This window comes from Scyliorhinus canicula, chromosome 2 (assembly GCF_902713615.1).
Source record: "Scyliorhinus canicula chromosome 2, sScyCan1.1, whole genome shotgun sequence".
NCBI lineage: Eukaryota > Metazoa > Chordata > Chondrichthyes > Carcharhiniformes > Scyliorhinidae > Scyliorhinus > Scyliorhinus canicula.
Genome location: NC_052147.1, coordinates 46,943,007 through 46,966,729, shown reverse-complemented (window position 1 = coordinate 46,966,729; position 23,723 = coordinate 46,943,007). Strand labels below are relative to the sequence as shown.

The 23,723-nt window shown below is 45.9% G+C and overlaps 1 protein-coding gene across 2 annotated transcripts; it reads right to left on the bottom strand.

The window, feature by feature from the left end:
- Window positions 1-7,963: 7,963 nt before the first annotated feature.
- On the bottom strand, window positions 7,964-21,644 carry si:dkeyp-72h1.1 (uncharacterized protein LOC799956 homolog). Of its 2 annotated transcripts, none has more exons than XM_038777379.1 (4): window positions 21,596-21,644; window positions 20,294-20,381; window positions 14,953-15,160; window positions 7,964-8,904 (listed from the first exon to the last, which is right to left on the bottom strand). In XM_038777379.1, exons 2-4 carry the CDS (start codon window positions 20,378-20,380, stop codon window positions 8,816-8,818), a joined length of 384 nt encoding a protein of 127 aa, XP_038633307.1. In that variant the 5' UTR covers window position 20,381; window positions 21,596-21,644; the 3' UTR covers window positions 7,964-8,815. The 2 variants fall into 2 exon arrangements, with proteins under 2 accessions (XP_038633307.1, XP_038633298.1); XM_038777370.1 differs by lacking the exon at window positions 21,596-21,644 and adding an exon at window positions 21,122-21,439.
- Window positions 21,645-23,723: the final 2,079 nt, after the last annotated feature.

Genomic DNA, 23,723 nt, shown 5'->3' with positions numbered 1-23,723 from the left:
GGAGAGCCAACGGATGTGATGGATTTGAATTTTCAGAAAACCTTCGATAAAGTCCCACACAGGAAGTTAGTAAACAAAATGAGAGCACGTGGGATTGGTTATAATATGCTGCTATGGATTGAGATTTGGTTAACAGACAGAAAAAAGGAGTATTTCCAAGTTAGCCGATGACACAAAAATGTGAGGAGGATATAAGGAGGCTTCATGGAGATTAGGCTAACTGAATGAGCAAGAAAACGGCAGTTGGACTATAGGGCGCGATTTAACGGGGCAAGTTCTAAGTTCCGTAGCGAGTGAGGTTTTCTGCGAGCTCCTCGCTGGGCGCATTGGCGAGCTCCTGACCTCTATTGAATGGCACTTAGTCATTTTTTTGGGCTCTTGCGAGTTCCTCACTGGTAAGCCCATTGTTTTCATTACTGGGGAGCTGAGCCGCCATTTTGAAAGGGTGCCTGATCTCTCGGTGAGCTTGTGGGTCCATCACCCCCCACACATATGGGCACTGAGGGCCCCCATTTCAGGCTGTCCCACACCCCATTTTGCCCCCCCCCCACTCCCTTTCTGGGACCCCCACTCTTCATCCTCCCCAACCTTCTGAGGTCCCCGCATACCTACCCTTCCCCCCCCTTACCCTACCTTTCACGGGTATTTCTCCCCTTAGGCCCTGACCCATGGCAATGCCACCCTGGCACCCATGCACTGCTGCCCTGACACCCTGGCAGTGCCACCCTGGCGCTGAGGCAGTGCAAGAGTGGCAGTGCCAAGGTGTCAGCCGTGCAGTGCCAAAGTGTCCGGGTGTCAGGGAGAGAGCCTGGGTGCTACCCTGCCCTGTCCCTGACCACCCAAGGGCCACCAACGGCCTGGGAGACTCTCTAATTGATGGAACTGTTCCGTCTGGTCCTCATTTGTATGGACCAACATTAATGGTCGCCTGCGGGACCTTTTGCTGGTGAGCCAATGCCATCACAGGGGGCCATTGAGTACAGCGACCATCTCGTTAATGAGATGGAGATTGGCCTTTAAGTGGTGGTTAGGGGGATTTCTCGCTGTACCTAGGCATGTTCCAGAATCCACCAACAGGAGTGAGCTAGTTTGATAGCAAGCCACATCTGGCGAGCTTCACAATTTAGGCTGCTCCCGCAATTGAACCGACTCGCACGGATTCTCACCAGGTGTAACCAGGCCATTAAATTATACCCATCATCTGAATAACTGTGAAGTTATCCACTTTTGAAGAAAAAAACCCAGAAAGGCAGAGTATTTTCTTAAATAGTGAGAGGATGGGAAGTGTTGATGTTCAAAGGGATGTGGGTGTCCTTGTTCATGGAGATGCAGAAGGTAATTAGGAAGGCAGAAGCATTGGTGGCCTTTATTGCGAGCAAACCTGAGTACAGGAGTGAAGAATTCTTGCTGCAATTGTATAGGGCCCGGGTGAGACCCCACCTGGAGCATTGTGTACAGTTTTGGTCTCCTTGTCTAAGGGTAGTTGTACTTGCCATCATGGCAATGCAGCAGAGGTTCATCAGACTCTTCCCTGGGATTGTCTTTTGAGGAGGGATTGAAGACACTGGGCCCATATTGTCTCGGATTTCAGAGAATGAGATGTTAAATCATTGACAACAGGGCATGACAGGATAAGCGACAGGATTATCTATTCCTGAGACTAAGGGCAGGAATCTCTGTTGCCGGACGGTGAAATCGTAATCGGAAAGATCCTGCATCGAACGGGCGGAGAATCCCCATTAACGACTGAATCGGGGTCGGCGCCATTTTTCCGATGCTCCGCCCCCTCCAAATCGGCATTATCGAGGTGCACGCCGCATGCCGTTGCGACTACCTGCAGCGGTTGCGTCATAGAACATGGCTTCGGCCATGCGTGGACACGACCGGCCAGATAGTGCCGACCTGAACACCCCCTCGCCACCCCCTACCAGTCCCCCCATCCCTCGCAGAAACCCCCCAGCCAGCAGCATGGCTCCTGCCCGACTGTGACGGCGCTGGGCAAAGTCCGCAGTCGCCACGCCGGGTTCCTGCATGGTTGTGACCACATGACCCCGTGCCGTCGTGAACTTGGCCAATCAGGGCGGAGCATCGGGTGCGGGCCTTCAGGTGACTTGCTGAGGCGGTACCAATGGCATGTGGCGCGCACAAAGATGGCGCCATTTCGGAGGGGGGGAGCATGCAAAACCTGTGTCAAGCAGGCACCGCCCCCGATTCCGTTGCAAAAAGGGATTCTCCACCTGATCGTCGATTACAAAATCCGTGTCGGGAAGCAGAGAATCTCGCCCATGATTTTTTTTATTCTCCTCCTTTCTCACATTTTCTCCCAAATTTACGCCCACCAACAATAAACAATAATCAGCAACAAATATGTCAATCCCAATAACAATGATCCCAGCCTCCCACCAACCCCCAAACATCAGCCCGCATGTTTACATAAACAAATGACAAAAAGGAATCAGGGATTACCCATAGTCACCCTTAATACACACAGCCACCCATCCCCCCCCCCCCACTAATGTTCGATGTTATCCAGTTCTTGAAAATGCATAATGAATAATGCCCATGATTTGTGGAACCCCTCCGTCCTTCCCCTCAGTTCACACCTAACCTTCTCAAGGGTCAAGTACTCCAACAGGTCCCCCCGCCACACCAGGGCATAGGGTGGAGAGGCTGCTCTTTATCCAAGCAGGATCCGTCTTTGGGCGATCAACAAGGCAAAGGCTACGATATCTGCCTCCGCACCCGTTTCCAACCCTGGCTGGTCCGACACCCCGAATATGGCCTCCAGGGGACCCGGGTCCAGTTCCACATGCACCACCTTGGAAAGTACCCTTAAAAACCTCCTTCCAATAATCCTCTAGCTTATGAACGTGATTAGCCCCCCCCCCCCCGGCAACGTTCATACACATCTTCTACTCCTTCAAAGAATCGGCTCATCCTCGCTCTCGTGAGGTGTGCTCTGTATACCTTCAGCTGTATAAGCCCCAACCTCGCACATGAGGTGGAGGCATTCACTCTCCAGAGCACATCACACCAGACCCCCTCCTCTATAACCTCTCCCAATTCTTCCTCCCACTTTGCTTTGATCCCTTCCAGTGGTGCCTTCTCCTCTTCCAAAATAGTTCCGTAAACCGCTGACACTACCCCCTTCTCCAGTCCCCTTGTCGTCAGCACCTCCTCCAGCAATGTGGAGGCCGGTTCCTCCGGAAAGCTCCGTATCTCCTTCCTAGCAAAATCTCGAACCTGCATGTATCTAAACATTTCTCCCTGCTGCCCATGATTTTTAAAAGTACAAGTGAACCTGGCCGTTGGGAATTTGCCCCAGTGGAGGCACAGTATCGTGGAGGCCCCGGAGAGTATCGGGTGAGACCCGCTAATGATATGCCGAGTGTGTTTACTGTACGTGCGGAGTGGAACGCCTTGACCCCGCTGTCGAGGCGACGGAGAATTGCGATTTGTCGTGAAACCGGCGCCCGCCACAATTTTGGCGTCAAAAACGATTCTCTGCCCAATCGCATTTTCCGATTCCGGCGTCGGCCGACAGAGAATCCCACGCAAGATGTTTCCTCTGGCTGGTGAGTCTAAAACCAGGGGGCGCAGTCTCAGAATTAGGGGTAGGCCATTTAAGACTTTACTCAGTGGGCGGTGAATCGTTGGAATTCATTACCCCAAAGGGTTGCAGAAGCTCAAACACTGAAGATGTTTAAGACAGAAATCAATAGATTTCTGGATACTAATGATATCAAGGGATATGTGGATGGTGGGGAAATTGACCTGTTTGAATGGCGGAGCAGGCTGATCGTGCTAAATGGCTTACACCTGCTCGACATTCCCATGAAGAATTGAAGAGTGGGAAAAAAGTTAAAAGATAGTTTTTGCATAGAAATTTTGCCAATGAGAGAACAAATTGTATTCTATATTGTAATGTAGTCTTTAAACAACACTACAATTGTCTGAAGATATACTAGATGGCTTTTTGAAACATTTGACCATATTAACTTTACCTAGTGTAGTACGTTTTTAAAGAACATTTCAAAGATGCCAAGAAGCATGTTCGTTTGTACTAGAGTTTTCTAGTCAAACCTCATATGCCTAATGCTGTTAACGTTTGATTTATGTTTGATTCATCAATAAAGATATAAAATTGACAACAAAGTTTTCTAGTTCATTTTATTTTGAAACCATATGCACAAAATGTGTTATAATTACAGCTCAGCAGAGTATCAGAAATGTTGTTGAATTGTAGAAACAAGAAAGTGGCACACACACCTCTTGCTAAACAAACTACTAGAAACAAAGTCAGACAGACCTGTCTTTTTCAGGTACAGTATCACAAATGTACACGTCTATTTTAAAGGCTGGTACTGAATTGGAAATGGTCACAGAACTGAAAACTGAGTTTTGTTTAGTTGCCACGCGAGGGTCTATTGCTATAGCACGAAAAATAGATGTGCTGAGCTTTCACTAAAATAAGTGAGTGCTTTGGAAACAGACAATGATTGAAACAGTGTCCCATTTTTGGTTGCTAATGTACATGTGGAGGAAGGAGACTATGCTATCTCCTACATTTGGTATTCCCGCCCATCTCACTTCACCGGACAACACAGTTATGTTTTTTTTTAGGTATGCAAATGACTGGAGCCACTGGGAAGTGATGTACATGGTTTGGTACGGCAGCAGACATTTCTCAGATATTTGAGCCATGAAAGAGTCACTCCTTCCTTTTAGTTGAACTTGGTGGTGACCATCAGCTGAATTCCTTCCCCAACAGTTCCATGTACTCTTTACAATTGGTGAGCACAAGTGAAGTAACCTTTGTATTGCACACTGAATCTCTCCTTTTAGCTGGATACATACATTCATGCATGCGCACACCCCCAAGGAACAAACACTGGGCGTCAGGTTGCAAGGAATGCCAGCCTGTTTTTGATGACTGCTGGCATTTAGCAGAAGAAAGCATGCTGAAGATGTTGCGGGTTATCTTCATGTTGTTGGGTAAGGCTGAAAACGAACCCAACAATTAAGAAACAGAGTTGTGATTAAGTTTTATTAGAAGGTGCAATAAATTGAAAGTATGCAATAAATTGAAAGTATTTGAATCAACCACGTTGGTTTAAAGATGAAAGAATGGAAAGTTAACTCAGGCTCTGCTTCAGAATATGTTCAATTATATCAGGAATCATTAGAATCACATCACCATCATGATCTGAGGATGAATCATAAACACAGTACAAATGTAACCATTGTATAAATCGGCAGTGGACCCAAACATTCTTGTGGACCTCTGCATTATTAAATGTGCAGCAGTGTTCAGGATCTCTTCTCATCAATGGGTCAGATGCTGACCCCCATTAGAAATCATGGAGTCAGTGAACTTACATTCTTTGGATGGATGTCTGCACCATTTTGACTCACTAGAACACGTGTCCCAGCAAGGATAGGGGGTGGGGGGGGGGGGGGAAATTTCACTGCTACACTTAGCTACAGTATAGCAAAGTCAGGTCAAGCTAAAAGGAGGGGTGAAAGGTCCAGGGCTTGAATGTGCTATTTTCCAAGTAAGGAAGCTGACATTTTAAAAGCTGCTGTACGCCACTGCTGCCGGACTTCAGTCTGGGCCTGCACTGCGAGACGGAGCGGTGCAAGGTCCCCATCCACTGATTTCCTGAAGGGTTTTCAATGCCAGGCTACAAGTGATGAAAACCTGAGAGAACAAGTTTCCCCCCATCTCGTTCCGATTGTGCCATTTTGCTGATCAGAATGTACAAGAACTTTGGATCTAAAATATTTGAAGGAAACTTCAACGCAATCTTGTACAGTAACAGATAACACTGATCTTTTTTCTTAGTCCAATTTGGAGAACGGCACATAGATATAAGTGAATGAGAGCATTGGATATAAACGTTATCTTGCATAATGTGAATCTTTCTCTGGTACAGCATGCATTTTATTGCCTACTGTGTGTATTGATGAGTAAACATTAAATGGTGGGAATTTCAAGCGTTTTAGCTTAATTCTCAATAAATAATGCACGGATACGCAAACTTGAAAATGAGCTGTGGTTTGATTTGGTGCTAACTTCAGTTAATTTTTAGTTATTCTACTGCTGCAGTTAACACCAAAGGTCTTGTTCAAATCAATTACTATTCTCTTGTGTCAATATAATAAATCAAGTCAAATTGCGATGGAATGGTGTGAGCAGGGAAAAGGATCTGATTCCCCCTTTTTCAATCAAATATACCCAATCAAGTACTTTTTTAAGAACTGGAAGATTGTTTTGGAATTCCATGCTGTTTGTATTCCAGGTGGCAATTCTGCTTGGATATATAATGCCGGTTTTATGAATGAAAGCAGTATCTGGAAAAGAGCTTCATCCATTTATTGTCCAACCCTAATTGCCCTTGAGGGACCATTTAGGAGTCAACCACATTGCTGCCAGACCAAGTGAGGATGGCAGATTTGCTTCCCTTCCCTAAAGGGTGTTGGTCAACCAGATGGGTTTTTACAACAATCAACAATCATGGTCCAGATTTTTATTGGATTCAAATTTCAGACCTGCCATGGAGGGATGAGAACCCTCGTCCCCTGGATCTCTGGATTATTGCTCCAGCAAAAATACCGCTATGCCACTGCATGCTCTATGAAGAGATTATGAGATTGGTAGTATAGCACCGTAGCCGGACTCCCTCAAAATGGTTTTATAGCTGCTGCCAGTCCAAATCTTGTGCATTGCTCAAATTGTGCACCTTTAACATTATTTAATGACAATTTCCAATATACTCTGTCCCTGCAGCATTGAATTTCTTCTGACTCTTTTTAAAATATTCTCCTATATCTGAAATCATGGGCAGGATTCTCCGACCCTCTGCGCTGAAATCGTGCTCGGCGTGGGGGCGGAGAATTACCCAAAATAGGCCCCCACGGCCGGCATGCGATTCTCCGGAGAATCGACCCCAATTGCACATGTGCGATCGACGTGGCGTTGGTCAGGGGCCGTTGGAAAAGCTCCCCCCCCCCCCCCCCCGGCGATTCTCGTGCTCGATGGGCCGGGTGCACGGCAAGTCCCGCCAGCGTGGTTCTAATGTGGTTCCACCCGGCGGGAACTCAGATATGCAGCTGATGTGGCCGTTATGGTTGGGGGGGGGGGGGGCATGTGGATCGGACACCTGGGAGGGCCTCGACGACAGGCAGGCCCGTGATCGGGGGCCACCGATCGGTGGGCCATCGCCATCCGGCAGCGACCTATCTTACTCTGTGCGAGACCGCTGTGTGGCTCCGCCATGTCGCCGGCGCCCGAGCCAAAGTGGGCTGCCGCGCACATGTGCAGACCTGCTTGCGGCCGCCATGCGCATGTGCGGCCGCGTGGTTTGTCCAGCAGGGCCCCGCCGGCAGCTAGAGCTGCCGGGCACACGCCGGAGGACTGCTATCCCCCTGGGGAACGGGGAATCACCCTGGACCTTCGAGGAAAATGTCCGGAGTGATTCTCATCCGTTTTCCGGCGGGGGTGGGGGCTTAGTCCCTCAAAGGGAGAATCCCGCCCCATGTAGCTATCATATATCTATCTGATTACACCTGCAAAATTAGTTTGTGAATCTTTTGATACTGATTATAATCTAGTGATATCAGAGGAATGAAAATCTGCCCAATTTCTCACTGATATTCTGCAAATAAATTATGACATTGCAACACCCATTTTTATTTGCGATGGAGCTGGAAAGAGGTTCGATTCAAAATGAACTGTAACGCAAATATAAAATACGCTTTCCATATAAAATATTGCAAATAAGATGTGACGATCTACATGTGGAATTCATACATAGCACCCTTCAGTATGTCCTTGTATTACTTATCCTCTGCTATCTCCATTCATTTCAATGCTACTGATTCCTCCTGTTGCCTGGGAACAGGCTGTGCCGTGTCAGCTTGCAAATGGAAAAAGGTTTAGAATAACGAGACCTCAAACTTGTTTTTTTTTCTCAAATTGCGAACTAATTTCTGTCCACATTATCTCAGGTTCATAAATCACAGTGTTTGACCATTGTAACTTTACAGAACCTGGCCAGCAGATAGCCCCTCGCATCCCAACACTCAAAATCCATCCCAGGGGCGTTTGCACCAAAGTGAATAACACTAGTTTGTTTTTTTATGATGTGGAGATGCCGGCGTTGGACTGGGGTGAGCACAGTTAGAAGTCTTACAACACCAGGTTAAAGTCCAACAGGTTTGTTTCAAACACTAGCTTTCGGAGCACTGCTTCTTCACCTGAGCAAGGAGCAGCGCTCCGAAAGCTCGTGTTTGAAACAAACCTGTTGGACTTTAACCTGGTGTTGTAAGACTTCTTATTGTTTTCTTATGGCAGAATTTGTCTAATCTGCCTTTTATTATACTTATTTCACATTTACACTAACGTGTGGAACACGAGTGAATACTTGCTAATAATGAGCCTTTTACTCCAACGTTTGGATCAGGTGTGGTGATTGACATAGAAGGAGAGGACGAGTAAAAGCAGCTACTACACCTGTAGCTATATAGGCAACGAAAGACATTGCTGATCAAATATGAACATAATGCTTATTTGTGTACTTAATGCTTGAGTGTTTAAGACACAGACAATATATAAACAATAAATACTATCTCTATGTAACATCAACCACCACATATATAAATAATGTCAGAAATTCAAGTAACTGCAAAACATTCAGATGAAGCCTTTTGACAAACAAGCCTGTTGACTCAGAATCCCTTTTGATGTTCTCTACCAGGTTCCAGTCTGTGACCAAACATTCACAGTGGGATGTCAGTCTGGTCATGTCAGCTTTTAGCTGCTGTCATTTGAGTTTTCTGATGTTCTTTGATCAGAATAGTCTATTTCGATTTCTGGTATTTGACTGGGTTGTGATGATATATCTAGAATGAACAGAATTAGCATAATTTACTTTAGAACTAGAAAATAGAACACTTGTTATAATCAGACAGGCAATTATCGAATGCATGATCCAAAGTTACCCAAGCTTTCCTCATGAGTGTAATAAAAAAAAGAACAAAGTAAAAAGGTATTATGCTGCAGAATACTTCCCTTAGTCCAAATGGCACTATTCTTTTTGTACATAAAAGCAAACTTTACATGCATTTATTTTGTTGCAGAAAATGAACATTTTAACAAAACAAATTGACATATGTGGGGTTAACATCCTGTGCAGGTCACCGGGGCTGATTTAGCTGATTTGATTGATTGAGTGGTATTACATTCTTCGTTACTCCTGCTTAATGCTAAAAATGAGGCGGATTCATACCATACACATGTCACTAAAAGAACAGTCATAAACATATGTTTATTCTACCAATTCAACAAATCTCTATTCCGCTGCAGGTATATATTATATATATATAATTGCTTATATGTTTATAAAGAATTATTGTCAACCTAGATTTTTCTTTATTCTTTACAGGACATGGTGGCACTGGCTCAGCCAGCATTTATTGCCCATCCCTCATCCCTTCACCACCACCTTCTTGAATCTCTGTCGTCTATGTGGTGCAGGTATTCCCACTGTGCTGTTAGGAAAGGAGTCCTAGGATTTTGATCCAGCGACAGTAAAGGAACAGTGGGTTGCAAGTTAGTATAGTGTGTGCTTGTCGGGGAACGTGCAGGTGGTGGCGTTCCCATGTATCAGCTGCCCTTATTTAGAGGTCACTGGTTTGGAAGGTGGTGACGAAGGAGCCTTGGTAAGTTGCTGTCGTGCCTCTTGTATACACACTGTTGCCATTGTGCATCAGTGGTGGAGGGAGTGAATGTTTGTGGATGGGGCACTCCGTCAAGTGGGCTGCCTTGTCCTGGACGGTGTTGTGTTTCTTGAGTGTTACTGGAGCTGCAGGCAAAGTGAAGGTCAGACTTTGTGGAGCCAGGAAGTTAGTTACTCACCTCAGCATTCCCAGTCCCAAAATAATTTTGTTAAGTGCTACTGTTGAATAAAGCAAGAAGTAACCTCTACTCATACCCGTGCAAAGCATTTCTGAACTAATTAATGGGAAACAGATGTCAGCATGACTTATGCTCCAAATTTTTCTCAATAAGGAGAAATGACTCAAAGTTATATTGCTCCTCCTCTTGTCTGAGTTGAGAAACTCATTGTGGTCAGAAGTGGGAATGTTCACTGATGATTGCACAGTATACAGTGCCATTCGAAACTCCTGAAACAGTCAGTCCTGAAACTAAAACAGTCCTTGCCCACAAGCAGCAAAATCTTGGCTGATAAGTGGCAAATAACATTCACGCCACACAAGTACCAGCCATGACCATCTCCAACGAGGGAGAATATAACTATCTACCCTTGATGTTCAACAGCATTACCGTTGCTGAATTCCCCCACCTTCAGCACCCTGGGGATTAACATAAACCAGAAACTTAACTAGAGCAAAGAGATAAATATTGTGACTAAAAGAGCAAGTCAGAGGCTAAGAATCTTGCGGCTACTAACTCACCTCCTGACTCCCCAGAGTCTGTCCACCATCTACAAGGCACAGGTTAGGAGTATGATAGAATGCTCTCCAGTTTCCTTTGTAAGTGCAGCTCAAACGATACTCAAGAAGCTCAATACAATTCCACCACCCTCCACTTTTAAGCATCGCCTCCCTCCACTGCCAACATACAATGGCAGAAGTATGTACTATCTACAAGATGCACCGCAAGCCTCCTTCAACAACACCTTCCAAACCCATAGCCTCTGTCATTTAGAAGGAAAAGGGCAGAAGATGTACGGGGAAACCATCAACTGCACATTTCTCTCCGAATCGCACACCACCCTGACTGGGAACCGTTGCTTCAATATATACTTAAATCACATAGGTCGCAGAAGAAGGTGGGTCATCACCACCTTCCCAAGGGCAATTAGAATCATAGCATCCCCACAGTGCAGAAAGAGGCCACTTGGCTGATTGAGTCTCCACCAACCTCTCCAAAAATCACCCTACCTATGCCCAATTCCCTACCCTATCCCTGTAACCCCAACCAGCCTTTGGATACTATGGGGCAATTTAGCATTGCCAACCTACCTAACCTGCACATGTGGGAGGAAACCCACGCAAACACAGGGAGAACATGCAACTCCACACAGACACCCGAGGTTGGAAATGAACCCGGGTCCCTGGCGCTGTGAGGCAACAATGCTAACCACTGTGCCGCCCATTAGTGTTGAGCAACAAATGCTGGCCTTACAAACAACACTCACAGCCATAAAATAATCTGTTAAAAAGTTACCGTCAAAATTACAGCGAGGCTAAAATCATTGTTCGGTTGTTCAAGATTTGCAAAAATAGCATCTCCTTATCTGCCTCACCATTGACATGCATTTAAAAGTGTGAAGTTGCTGTACTTATTCATAAGAACAGAACGTGGCACAGGAAGTTGGGCCCTAACATTTTATTGTGAGAGGAGATTTACAGTGCCCATCGTGCATGTTTGGGGCAGGAAGTCATCTAAAATGGGAAAGATGTCTAGCCCACCATCTTCCTGCTAATCAGATTGGCCAGCAGCTCTCAAGGGCAGGACTTTCTGTGCCTGAGGGGTGGGGGTCACACTGTCACCTCCGCCCCAGCATGTTATCAATGCAGGGTAGCCATTTTTTTAAATATAAATTTAGAGTACCCAATTCATTTTTTTTTCCAATTAAGGGGCAATTTAGCGTGGCCAATCCACCTACACAATTTATTTGGGGTGTGGGGGTGAAACGGGGAGAATGCGCAAACTCCACACGGACAGTGACCCAGAGCCGGGATCGAACCTGGGACCTCAACGCTGTGAGGCAGCAGGGCTAACCCACTGCGCCACCGTGTTGCCCTAGGGCAGCTGTTTTTAAAGCCTGTTAACTTTTCCATGGTGAGGGAGGTGGAGGGGAGGAGGAGCAGTACCCCACCACACCCTGTATTCTAAAATTCAGCTCTGAGTTTCCTTTTAATAACCTGATAGGAGCTCATTACTGCTGTCACATTCTTCACTGAAAATTCACCATTACAGCAGTGCAGTTTCATTTCTTCAAGTATTTCATTGTTAGAGATTTTTTTAAATGTAGTTTTAATTTTTTAACTTCTCCTTTCTGTCTATTTTCACCTTTCCTTATTTATCTTTCCGTGCCTGATTTTGTATTTAATTCGCCCATTCTAATTTACACTTCCTTCCCTGTCCTTGTGTTGTTAATTTCACAATCTTTCAATCTGATTGGTTGACGAGATACACAGTTGCATGCCCTGTTTACTCAGGCCCCAGAGGCCCCACTTCCTTCACTGCAATGTTATCAGCTTGCAATCTCAACAAATTGCCACGCAAAAAAATTTAAATCTACACATGCAAGGACAAGCCTAATGAAAAGCAGGAGCTGTTAGGTTCACTTCTGACAGCAAATTGTGGTCCATTGTGTGGCAAAACCATAATGCAGCACTGTGCTTTATTGTATCAGTACACCTCCTTAATTTGTTCTCAGTAAAAGCATTATCAATAATTGTAACATGTATATCGTGCTGTAACATTATTAAAGAGTGTAAAATACAGCAGTAAAATTGGCTTGAGTCTCCATGCTAGATAGAAGGACAGTCAGCTAGGTTTCCGAATCCTGATCAAGTCCAATAATAGTTACTGGAAAGTAGATGTGTATGCATGTCAGCTGAGATTAGAATCTAGTCTGCCAATGTCCATTCTCTATCTAGGATTGAATACAGTATGAAGAACAAAACAAAGGGAGCAGGGATTATTCCGGCCTTTTGTGACTGTCTGTGTGGAGCTTGTACAATCTCCCATGTCTGTGTGGGTTCCCTCCAGGTGCTCCGGTTTCCTCCCACTGTTCAAAGATGTGCAGGTTAGGTGGATTGGCCATGGTCAATTGCCCCTTAGTGTCCAGGGATTTGCAGGTTAGGTTATGGGGTTACGGGGATCGGGCAGGGTGGACAGGGGAGTGCACCTGGGTAGAGTGCTCTTTTAGAGGGTCGATGCAGACCTGATGGGCCGATTCTATGATTTTAAGATGAATGGTAGATCCTGAAGTGCTGTTCCTTGACATGATCCAAGACAAGATTGGGACATGACAGGAGAAAACTTAAAGCAGAAACATATGGCAAATGGAATTTGTATAAGTGAAATAAAATTGCACCTGATTGTCAATCTTTATGATGCTCTCAGCTGTATCAGACTGCAAATAAATATAATTTATTTGTAACTTCTGTAAGAGGTAAGACCTCACACTATATTTTTATGTATTATATAAATATCAACATGGCTACTTTCTAATATTTTCAAACTGGACAAAGACTGTAAAATGACAAACCATACCTGGCTGCACTTTTGAACAATAATAGTTATTTGGCAATAACACAACACCTTTTACCTCGTTATCGCTGAAGAGACACGAACAACTCATGAGCTGCAAAAATCAACTTCAAAGGGAATTATGCAAAGGCCATCGTCTTTCCTGGACAATGGAAACTAAAAGTCTGATTTGATAAAGGATTCTGTAACCTCCTTTGAAAGTCTTAATGTTTGAAACATTAACAATCCCAAGAACCAAGAGAAAGGAATATACATCCTTTGTCCAAGCCAAAAGGAGAGGTGGGAATTACATGACCCCTTACCCTTCACCCAGAACAGGTTACACTGTCTTGTATTATTGCCAAGGAGCTTGCCATCCTCCACCTAGCAGGCAGCAGCTCAGAACAAGGGTTCAGTCCTGGTAAATGCCTGGCTTCCATCTATAATGTTTCTACTGGGACTTCTGAAATTCTAAGCAATTGCCTACAAGACTAACTCATCTTCACATACCTACCCCATTGTTGGTAGTATTTAATGGAGACAATGGCTGGAGAGTCAGCGAGGGTCCCTCTTAAGGAAAGCCTGCCAAATTAAATACTATTCAGGCACTTAACTGGCCAAACAGAGGACAGCAGTTCTATTGAACAGCAGCTTTGCTGGACAAGTGGTGGATGCTGCTGATATATATCTACCCTAGGCCTGGTACTGTCGCTAGATCCCAGGCTACAAGTAAGTGATGGCGGGAGGAGGTCACAGGAAAGGTGAGGGAAGTGTGGGGGTGGGGGGGGGGACGGGACAGCAAGGGCAGGAGATGGCTCTCTGAGGCTACCCCCACCCCGCCATCCTTAACGAGGCCGAGTCCCTTCATAAAGCACTGAGTACCTGTGAACAAGGCCCCCCCCCCCCCCCCCATCCTGGAAGCTCACTCACCGCATGGCGGGCCTCCTACCCACCACTGGGTTGATACCAGCTGTGACAGGATATACATCCTTTGCCAAAGCCAAAGTGGAGAGGTGGGAATTACATGACCCCCCTCCCCTTCGCCATTCCTTGCTCTCTGTTGTTCAATACATTTTATAGTCAGCAAACTGCTGCATTTCATCCAGAAAGAGCAGCATATTTTGAAAGTCTTAAAATGATTAGAACAAGTAATTCTTATTGAATGTTAACTATTTCTATTCCAATGTATAGTTTAATGAATGAGCAGATTGCTATGTAAAAATTGTAACTTAATTTTTCAGAAATCTGACTGAAGCTAAAATTGCTGAACATGTTTTATATTTAGTAGGATTCTAATTGTAATAAAACATAACTCATTCCTGTAACATAATAACATGGCTTGCTGTACTCTGAATATGACAGTCCTATTGATTAAATATGTATTTTACATTGTAAATATATGGGATACCATTACGAGAAGCAACAATTGTGAAGGGCATTATTGTATGCACTTACCATTTGAAAAGAAAGGTATGCCTTCTAATATTGTTTAAAAGCAAAAATTAACTGGAGGAACATAAGCTCGCTTGTGACACCAAATTCTTCTTCTTCTGGAAGGATAATAATTCTTAAGTGTGGCATTGTTTGGTCCTAAATATAAATTAGTCCTAAATATAAACTTTGGCAATCAACTAAAGTAATTATAGAAATGCCCGTTTTACCTTCCTCTTCATCCTCTGGTATTTTTGGTTTCGATGTTAATTCACTTTGGTGATGCTCCTCATCTTCTGATACATTCATTTCATCAGGTGGCCATCGCAACTCCCCACTCTCCACCTCCCCACTCTCAGTCGGTTCAACCACAATTGATGGCAGTCTTTTTGTCATCTTGGGAAACCTTTCAGATTTTTCACGGGGATCAGGAAATATCTGTTGTAAAAATAGATTATTACTGCTAATGGTACATTCCTTCCTTCTGTATGTTTCAATTCTTCCTGCAAAAATAACATTAATACTTTCAAGCTGATCAATTTTATATCATTAAAATATGAAGCTACTTCCTTTTATTTGTGTATGTGCCAATGCACGTTTATAGTGTGCTAGTTTTTCTTATATGAAAAAAATGAAAATCGCTTATTGTCACGAGTAGGCTTCAATGAAGTTACTGTGAAAAGCCCCTAGTCGCCACATTCCGGCGCCTGTCCGGGGAGGCTGGTACGGGAATCGAACCGTGCTGCTGGCCTGCTTGGTCTGCTTTTAAAAGCCAGCGATTTAGCTGAGTGAGCTAAACCAGCCCCTATAGTGAAATGAAATGTGATAGCTTCTCCCTTGTTGTCCACATCAGCCCATTCACCTTACAGTTGAAACAGTTGGTGGACAGCCGTTCTACGACCTTGACCATCCAAGGTGATTTCAATTTCCTTCTCAGCTCCCATCATCTTCTGTGATCCAAATTCAATGTTCTCTTTCCTCTGTAACATTCCTTCCAAACTCTCCTACCCATTTGAGTGGCAAAAACCTTAGTCACACAACTACTGCGGCCTCTCCAATCATCTAGTCTCAATCACTGACAAGGATCTCTCCAACCACTTCCTTGCATCCTTCGTGATTCACCTTCTTTACTCTCTAACTCTCCATCGACCTGTTACTTCTGCATCCACCTCTGGGAGAAAGGTCACCACAATATTTCGTAAAACTGTACTTGCAAATTCCACGCTGCCTAACTTCCACTTGCCGTAATACCTCTGCAATGGTTGATTTGCTCAACTATTCTATCAAGCCCACTATTATCATAGAATTGAATCTCTACAGTGCAGATGGAGGCCATTCAGCCCATCGTGTCTGCACCGATGCTCTGAAAGAGCACCTTACCTCCCCTACTCTATCCCTAAACCCCACCTACCCTACACTTCTTTGGATGATAAGTGGCAATTTTATCATGCCCAATCTACCTTTCCTGCACATATTTGGACTGTGGGAGGAAACCAGACCACCCAGAGGAAACCCACAAAGACAGGAGGAGAAAATGCAAACTTCACTCAGACAGTCCCCCAAGGCCGGAATTGAACCCAGGTCCCTGATGCTGTGAGGCAGCAGTGCTAACCACGGTGCCAGCGTGTTGCCCCCGCCACGTGCCACCCTTGATGCTCTTGTCTCAAGGAAAACCTTCCCTGTCCAGCTTGAAAACCAGTTCTGCTCCCTTGTGCAGCCAATCTATTGCCTTTTCAATCCAAGGGGTGCAGATTTGATTTTTTTTGGTATACGTCTGGTTTAGCCATCCACGGTCAGATCTTTCCTGATGACACTCGACTCCATGGGCCGAATTCTCCCAACATGCAGCACCGTAGCAGCACAGTAGCATGGTGGTTAGCATAAATGCTTCACAGCTCCAGGGTCCCAGGTTCGATTCCTGGCTGGGTCACTGTCTGTGTGGAGTCTGCACGTCCTCCATGTGTGTGCGTGGGTTTCCTCCGGGTGCTCCGGTTTCCGCCCACAGTCCAAAGATGTGCGGGTTAGGTGGATTGGCCATGCTAAATTGCCCTTAGTGTCCTAAAACATAAGGTTAATGGGGGGGGGGGGTTGTTGGGTTACTGGTATAGGGTGGATACGTTGACTTGGGTAGGGTGATCATTGCTCGGCACAACATCGAGGGCCGAAGGGCCTGTTCTGTGCTGTACTGTTCTATGTTCTATGCCTGCCGTAGGTTTGGTGGCGGGAGGGCGTGGAAAACCTGGCGGGAGCCAGAAAGTCGGAAACCCACCAGAGTAAAATGATGTTGCAATTCTCCCAATGACAGGTCGGTCATCACACTGACAGGTGGCATGAATGGGATTTGCATCTCATGAATTCTCATTAAAACAGCTGCCCACTGGTGTCCCATCAGGCCTTCCAACCTTGTGTCATGCCAGCAGGAAATCACGTCGGCATCAAACCCGATTGCTAAAATAATGGCGTGCACAAGACGACCCTCAGTTGGTAAGAGACTTTGAGGTGAGTGCAACAACGCTTTCTGCTGTAGTTCTGCGTTGCTCTAGATGCTCTGTTCATACTGGGGAAGACTTGTTCCTGCCCCAAACTCCATGCCAAGCTGGTCTTCATGAACAGCACCGTGCTGCTGGATCCATGGACCCTCCTGTGTCATTGAGTCGGGTCAGTACTGCACCTGGGATTGTGGAATCTCCTTCCCTCCCGATGCCACACAGCAGTGTCTCTCTGGACAGCCCTGTGCTGTGGGACTCGTGCAGCCATTGCAACAAAGGGCTTAAGTTCAACCAGGGGGTGGAGTATGAGGTGGGGGAGGGTAGCAGAATGGTAACTTGATGAAGACCATGAGAACAATATGGAAGGAGGGCTGTGCGACGGGGGTGGGGGGCAGAGTGGGGGGTATAGGGTGAGGACTCTCAAAAGCAGGCAGAGGGGAAAGGAAGTGGATGAAGAAGATAAAAATGCAAGGCAGAAGGAAGAGGGCCGAGGGGAGAGAAGCTGGATCCTGACAAGGCTGCTTGAAAAGCTTACAAACAAGAGGGTCAACGGGAAACCAAATAGATAACTGGAAGGGGATGGATGAAGACTCTAGATGTGATCGGTAGAAGTCTGTGTGTGGCGTGGGCACCTCCCAGGTGATGATCTGGTGGGGGGGGGGGGAGGTGATAGAATTGAGGAACAGGCTTCCCATTGAGGCTGCTGGCCGTTTCCCTCTGGCCTGGTAAAGACAAGTGGGCTGGGGAGTATGATAGGAGTGTGCTGGACTGGTATTTAAATATGGCGCGGGGATCTTTGAACCCATCAGCTGAGGGCAGGGAAATCAGCTGCCGGCACATCAAGAGAGTCAGATGGGAACTTGGCTGTGCATAATTCATGAGGTTACAAACACAGAATTTGGCACAGGTTCCTGCTATTTTGGCCATTGTGACAGGAGCTGCCAGAGTCACCCACCACTGCAGTTAGTCTCCAAATGGTAGAATTCCATCCGACCAGAATGGGCCACTAGCTATGTTTCACTCTGATGAGGAAAGAGAACACCAGATTCCTTTTACCTAATTCCAGTCATCTCCTTAAATTTCTTCCTGCTCTTCTAATAAATGCATGGAATTAATAATAATAATAAGTTTTTATTGTCACAAGTATGAAGTTACTGTGAAAAGCCCCTTGTCGCCACATACTGGTCCCTGTTCGGGTAAGCTGGTACGGGAATTGAACCTGCGCTGCTGGCTTTGTTCTGCATCACATACCAGCTGTCTAGCGCAATGAGCTAAACCAGAATGGCTTTCTTCATCGCTGATAGAGATGGTCTGCACCCTCCTCCACCGTCCACCGAATCCCCAGTTTCATCCCTAACCTAGTTTTGATCCCTCATGTCTATTCAATGTCTACATATCTTTATCCATGCCTTCTCCAAGTTCATCTCATTCATGAGATCAAACTCCTGTATTTCCTTTCCCACTAAATGCTTGGCCATACCAATGTCTTTTCCTGGTCCACATTTAGCTGCTATTCTAAGCAATCACCTCTTAGAATCATCAACTCCCTAATTGCAGAAATAGGCTATTCGGCCCATCAAGTCTGCACCGACCCTCTGAAAGAGCACCCTACCCAGGCCCAATCCTTGTAACCCCACCTAAACTTTGGACACTAAGGGCCAATTTAGCATGGTCAATCCACCTAAGCTGCACATCTATTGACTGTGGGGGGAAAACGGAGCACCGGGAGGAAACCCACAAAGACACAGGGGGAAAGTGTAAACTCCACACAGTCGCTCAATGTCGGAATTGAACCTGGGTCCCTTGCGCTGTGAGGCAACAGTGCTAACCACTGCACCACATGTTGCCCTCTTCAAGCACTCTTCACCTTATCTTGAAAAATAACTGTCACCACCCGCCTGCTCATAAAGAATCATCTTCATTAAATATCATTCCATCTTCAACCTTACCTTACTCTCTACGATCCTTGACTGTGCTGTCACCTCCTAGATCGCTGTCCACATCTCCCGCATTCCCTATTTCGACACTTCTGACTAAGTGTTCATCTATCCCCACAGCACCAAAATAGCTCTAACATCCGTAAAATCATTCATCACATTCTCTGTGATTGTAACTACAGTGCATTATTTCAGCTTGACCTCTCTGCTATCTTTGACACAGTCAAGCACATAATCCTCCTCCAACACCTCCAGCTTTCTGATTCATTTAATGACTGAAGCCATTTCATCTTGCCTTTTTGGAGAGCAGCCTCCAGATCAGATGTGATCTTAAGTTTACTGCCCAATTCTGGGGAATGTGGAAACTGGTCATCGTTAATCAGTATCCCAGTGTTTCCCTTGACAATTAGGAACATGTCAACAATTCAAAGAAATACAGTTCCCATTTAAAAACGGAAATTTGTCATTCTTTGTTTCATACATCTGTAATTTGTGGTTATAATGGAGTGATAAAATGTAAGCTGCTATAGTGATTCTTTGCACTGTTTGTCTGGTGATAGGAGCAAAAATAAACTCAACCAGGAACACAGGCGATAACCCGCATGTGTGCGAGTAACAAAGCATCACTTCTATGCACTGCCAACTTGCTTTGTAGAATGTGACAGCAGGAAATTAGAAGAAGAAATAGTTAAGATAATATATATTTGTTGATCACCTTGACCTCCTGCCACCTCCACCCTAACACACACAGATACACACACATATAGACATACACACAGGCACACACACACACACAATCACAGGCACAAACACGCACATAGAATACATGCACACAGATAGACACATACACACAGACAGCAACACATACACACTCAGTCAGACACACACACACAGTCAGACACACATACACACACAATCTGTCAGACACACAGTCAAACACACACACAGTCAGGCACACACACAATCTGTCAGACACACAGTCAAACACACACACACACACAGTCAGGCACACACAATCTGTCAGACACACAGTCAAACACACACACACAGTCAGGCACACATACATACACAATCTGTCAGACACACAGTCAGACATGCATACACGCAGTCAGTCACACACACAGTCAGTCGCATATACACATTACCTGGAAGGGGAGTCTTCCCTCTTCTGGTGTCTGATTTAAAGTAAAATCCTCCATTACAGGCTCGCAGCTGCTCATCACTTCCGTCATTCTGAAACAGAGAACTAAACGAGTTTGAAAAATTCTACACGCCAATGTACGTTCCTATAGTCCATTGGCACTTTTAGCTAGAACCATGATTTAATTTTTGGTACAGTGGGGTGTCTTACAAACACAAAGCAAGTTGGCGAAAAAAAAACATTTTTAAAAAGCACCCGAAGTGCTCCCTATCCCTATGTGAAAACCGGGGAGAAAAACGGTCCACTTCAGTCAGTCAGACTGAGAGAGAGAGAGAGGGACGATCACCCTTGTCAGAGCCCAGTGGGGAAGGCATCAGCTGGCTGGTATTTTCAGCCGAGAGGCTGAACAACGGTGTTCTTGAGCAGTGAGGTGAGAGGAGAGTGCGATGTGGGGAGACAGGAGTGGGGAACTGGATCCGCTCAGTAAGCCGGGCAGCCCACTCCCATACATTCCAGCAAGGAGCGGAAACATTTCGCGCGCGGGAGGGGGGGTGGGTGAAAATCCACGAAGCTGCCAAAAAAAAAAGATTTTCCACAACGACACGGTCCCCAGTTGTTCAGGCAGGTTTATGTGACGCCTGGCAGTAGTTTGACGCCATTCTGACACACAGTGGCTGAGGGAAGAAAGCGAAATGTTTACCTTGAAGGAGCAGCCTTGGCGCCCAGGGCGCCGGATTGCAGTGGTCCCAGCTCCCCAGCCCCTCCGCTGGTCGCAGAGGGCACAGTGAGGATGGGGGGGGGGGGGGGGGGGGGGGACAGTCCCCATTCTTACCTTGAGAGAATCAATACACCTGAGCGCCGCACACACTCTCCGCTTGTCCTTCCTCTGAGGGGTGTGTTGTGTGTGTGTGTGTGTTGCAGATGAAGTGCTACTGATCACTCTCCGGTTGCCGCTTCTGCTGGGTGACCGCGTTCAGCTGGCCGCGGGCGACTGGAGCTGGCAGGACCTGGTGAGTGTGAGGCACTCCAGCAATTGTCCATACAGCCACAGGGAGACACAGAGCGGCAAAGAGAGAGAGAGAGTCTCTCTCAACACATCAGCAGCCCAGCTGGGAGTCAGTGATCGCACTGCCGGCTGCTCAACAGGAGGGGACTCACACCCAACACCAGCACAATGTGGGAAGGGGCGCGGGGGTTAGATCAAAAGAATTGCTCGTTTACTCGGTGTGGGGGAAAAAAAGTGCATGATAGAAACATTAAACATATGCACACAAATTATGGTAATGGCCACATTGTGATCAATTACTTGGCATTGGGTTTATTTTAGGCTGGAGAAGGCGCTTCCATCCTCTTTATTCAAATAGTTGTAGACCTTGATTTGAAAGACCAGCGGGTGACTGCTCATCTGGGAGATGGGCGGCAGCAGAAGCTTTCCAAGTTTTCCATGGGGTTAATGTATGGTCCCCCTACTTTGTGACAAGCCGCCCTGATGTTTAACCTTGTGGGGGCTCTGGGGGAGGTTTGTGAATTGACAATGCTACCCCCTCCCCCATGTGTTATAGCCACTGCCCTGGAAGGGTGGGTGGGGGGGGGGGGGGGGGGGGGGGCGGTGGTTGACAAGTGAGCTGTGTAAAAAAAACACAATGAGACCGTTTGCCAGAAAGCAGGAAGAAACCTTCCCCGGTCTGCGAAGGGGTTAAAATCTAAATTGAGTGCTGCGGTTGTGACGTCTTACATCGTATCTCTCTCCAGATTTGCCCTTTTTAAAGTTTAAAATATTCACAACTGTTAAGGATTAAAACCCGTGCAGCCAGGGAGATCTGTTTGAGAATAGCATCCATCATGTCATTATTTAGCCTTAACACCAGCAATCCAGCATGCAATCCTCGTCGACATGTGAACCGGTCAGATGTTTTTTTTTAGCAAGCCCATTAAAAGAAATGAAAGTCACGATGCAGGAGCGGTGTTTCACACTGAGCTGTGCACGGTAGATGTAAAGATAAACACATTGGGTCAATGTTCACCAACTGGCTGACAGATACACTTGTGATAACCTAAATGCGGAATGAATAACTGGTCGAGAGAGTGTTCAATTTCTGTACGAACATGGATCGAGACCGTTCTTATAAACACAACTTGTACAGATCTGCATGAAAACCACATGTTCAAGATCTCCCCGAAGGATCTTCATGATGTTTCAGAGGAGAGTGAGTGAGCTTTGATTTTCAGGAAGGGCCGAATCTTAAAGAGCTGGAGTTATCGTTGGAGAAAATGGGAGGGATGCGAAGCTCTTTAAGCTCTGAGATCTGGACATTGCATATGAATTACATGGCCTCATCTTTATTTCTAACCCCTACATTTGTTGCAAGGACAGGCAGCAGTGTTTTCCGCTGGCCGAACCATTTCAGCACATGTTGGTGTTTATGTTACTGCCAAAAGCCCGGCCAATCCGGTGTTCAGTTATATTTGAAAGCCTGGGGTACTGAAACAGTCCGAGCCCACAAGCAGCAAAAACCGGACAATATCCAGGTTTGAGCTGATAACAGCCAGGTAACAAACGTGTCACACAAGTGCCACAAGTGACCATCTCCACAAGAGGTCTGATCACCCCGCCTTGACATTCAATGCCACAATCAATCCGCCACAATCACCATTGACCAGATACTGAATGGACCAGATATGTACACAGTGTGACTACAAGGGCAGATCAGCAGCTGGGATCCTGACCAGTAACTCACCTGTTGACTCCCCAAAGCCTGTCCACCATCCATGCGGTAAGATGCCGAAGTGAGAGGGAACGATTTCCACTTACCTGGATGAGTGCAACTCTAGGAGCTGGTTTAGCACAGTGGATTAAACAGCTGGCTTGTAATTCAGAACAAGGTTTCAATTCCCGTACCAGCCTCCACAAACAGGCACCGGTATGTGGCGAGTGGGGGCTTTTCACAGTAACTTCATTAAAGCCTATTTGTGAAAATCAGCGATTATTATTAACACAACAAGACAGCACTCGGTGAGTGAAACTCTAACACAAGACATCACTCGATGAGTGCAGCTCTAACAACAGAGCAAGACAGCAGTGGATAAGTGCAGCTCTAACACAACAAGACAGCCCTGGATGAGGGCAGCTCTAACACAACAAGACAACACTGGATGAGTGTAGCTCTAACACAACAAGACAACACTGGATGAGTGTAGCTCTAACAACACAAGACAACACTGGATGAGTGCAGCTCTAACACAACAAGACAACACTGGATGAGTGTAGCTCTAACAACACAAGACAACACTGGATGAGTGCAGCTCTAACACAAGACAACACTGGATGAGTGCAGATCTAACAACAGAACAAGACAGCACTGGATGAGTGCAGCTCTAACACAAGACAACACTGGATGAGTGTAGCTCGAACACAGCGAGACAACACTGGATGA

Excerpts from the sequence above, each read along its gene's own strand:
- si:dkeyp-72h1.1 (XM_038777379.1), bottom strand. The coding sequence starts at position 20,380 with ATGACGGAAGTGATGAGCAGCTGCGAGCCTGTAATGGAGGATTTTACT. Across the intron at positions 15,161-20,293 it reads AGGGAAGACTCCCCTTCCAG|ATATTTCCTGATCCCCGTGA; the intron begins GTAATGTGTATA and ends TTTTTACAACAG. Across the intron at positions 8,905-14,952 it reads ACCAGAGGATGAAGAGGAAG|ATATATCATCACAACCCAGT; the intron begins GTAAAACGGGCA and ends TGTTCATTCTAG.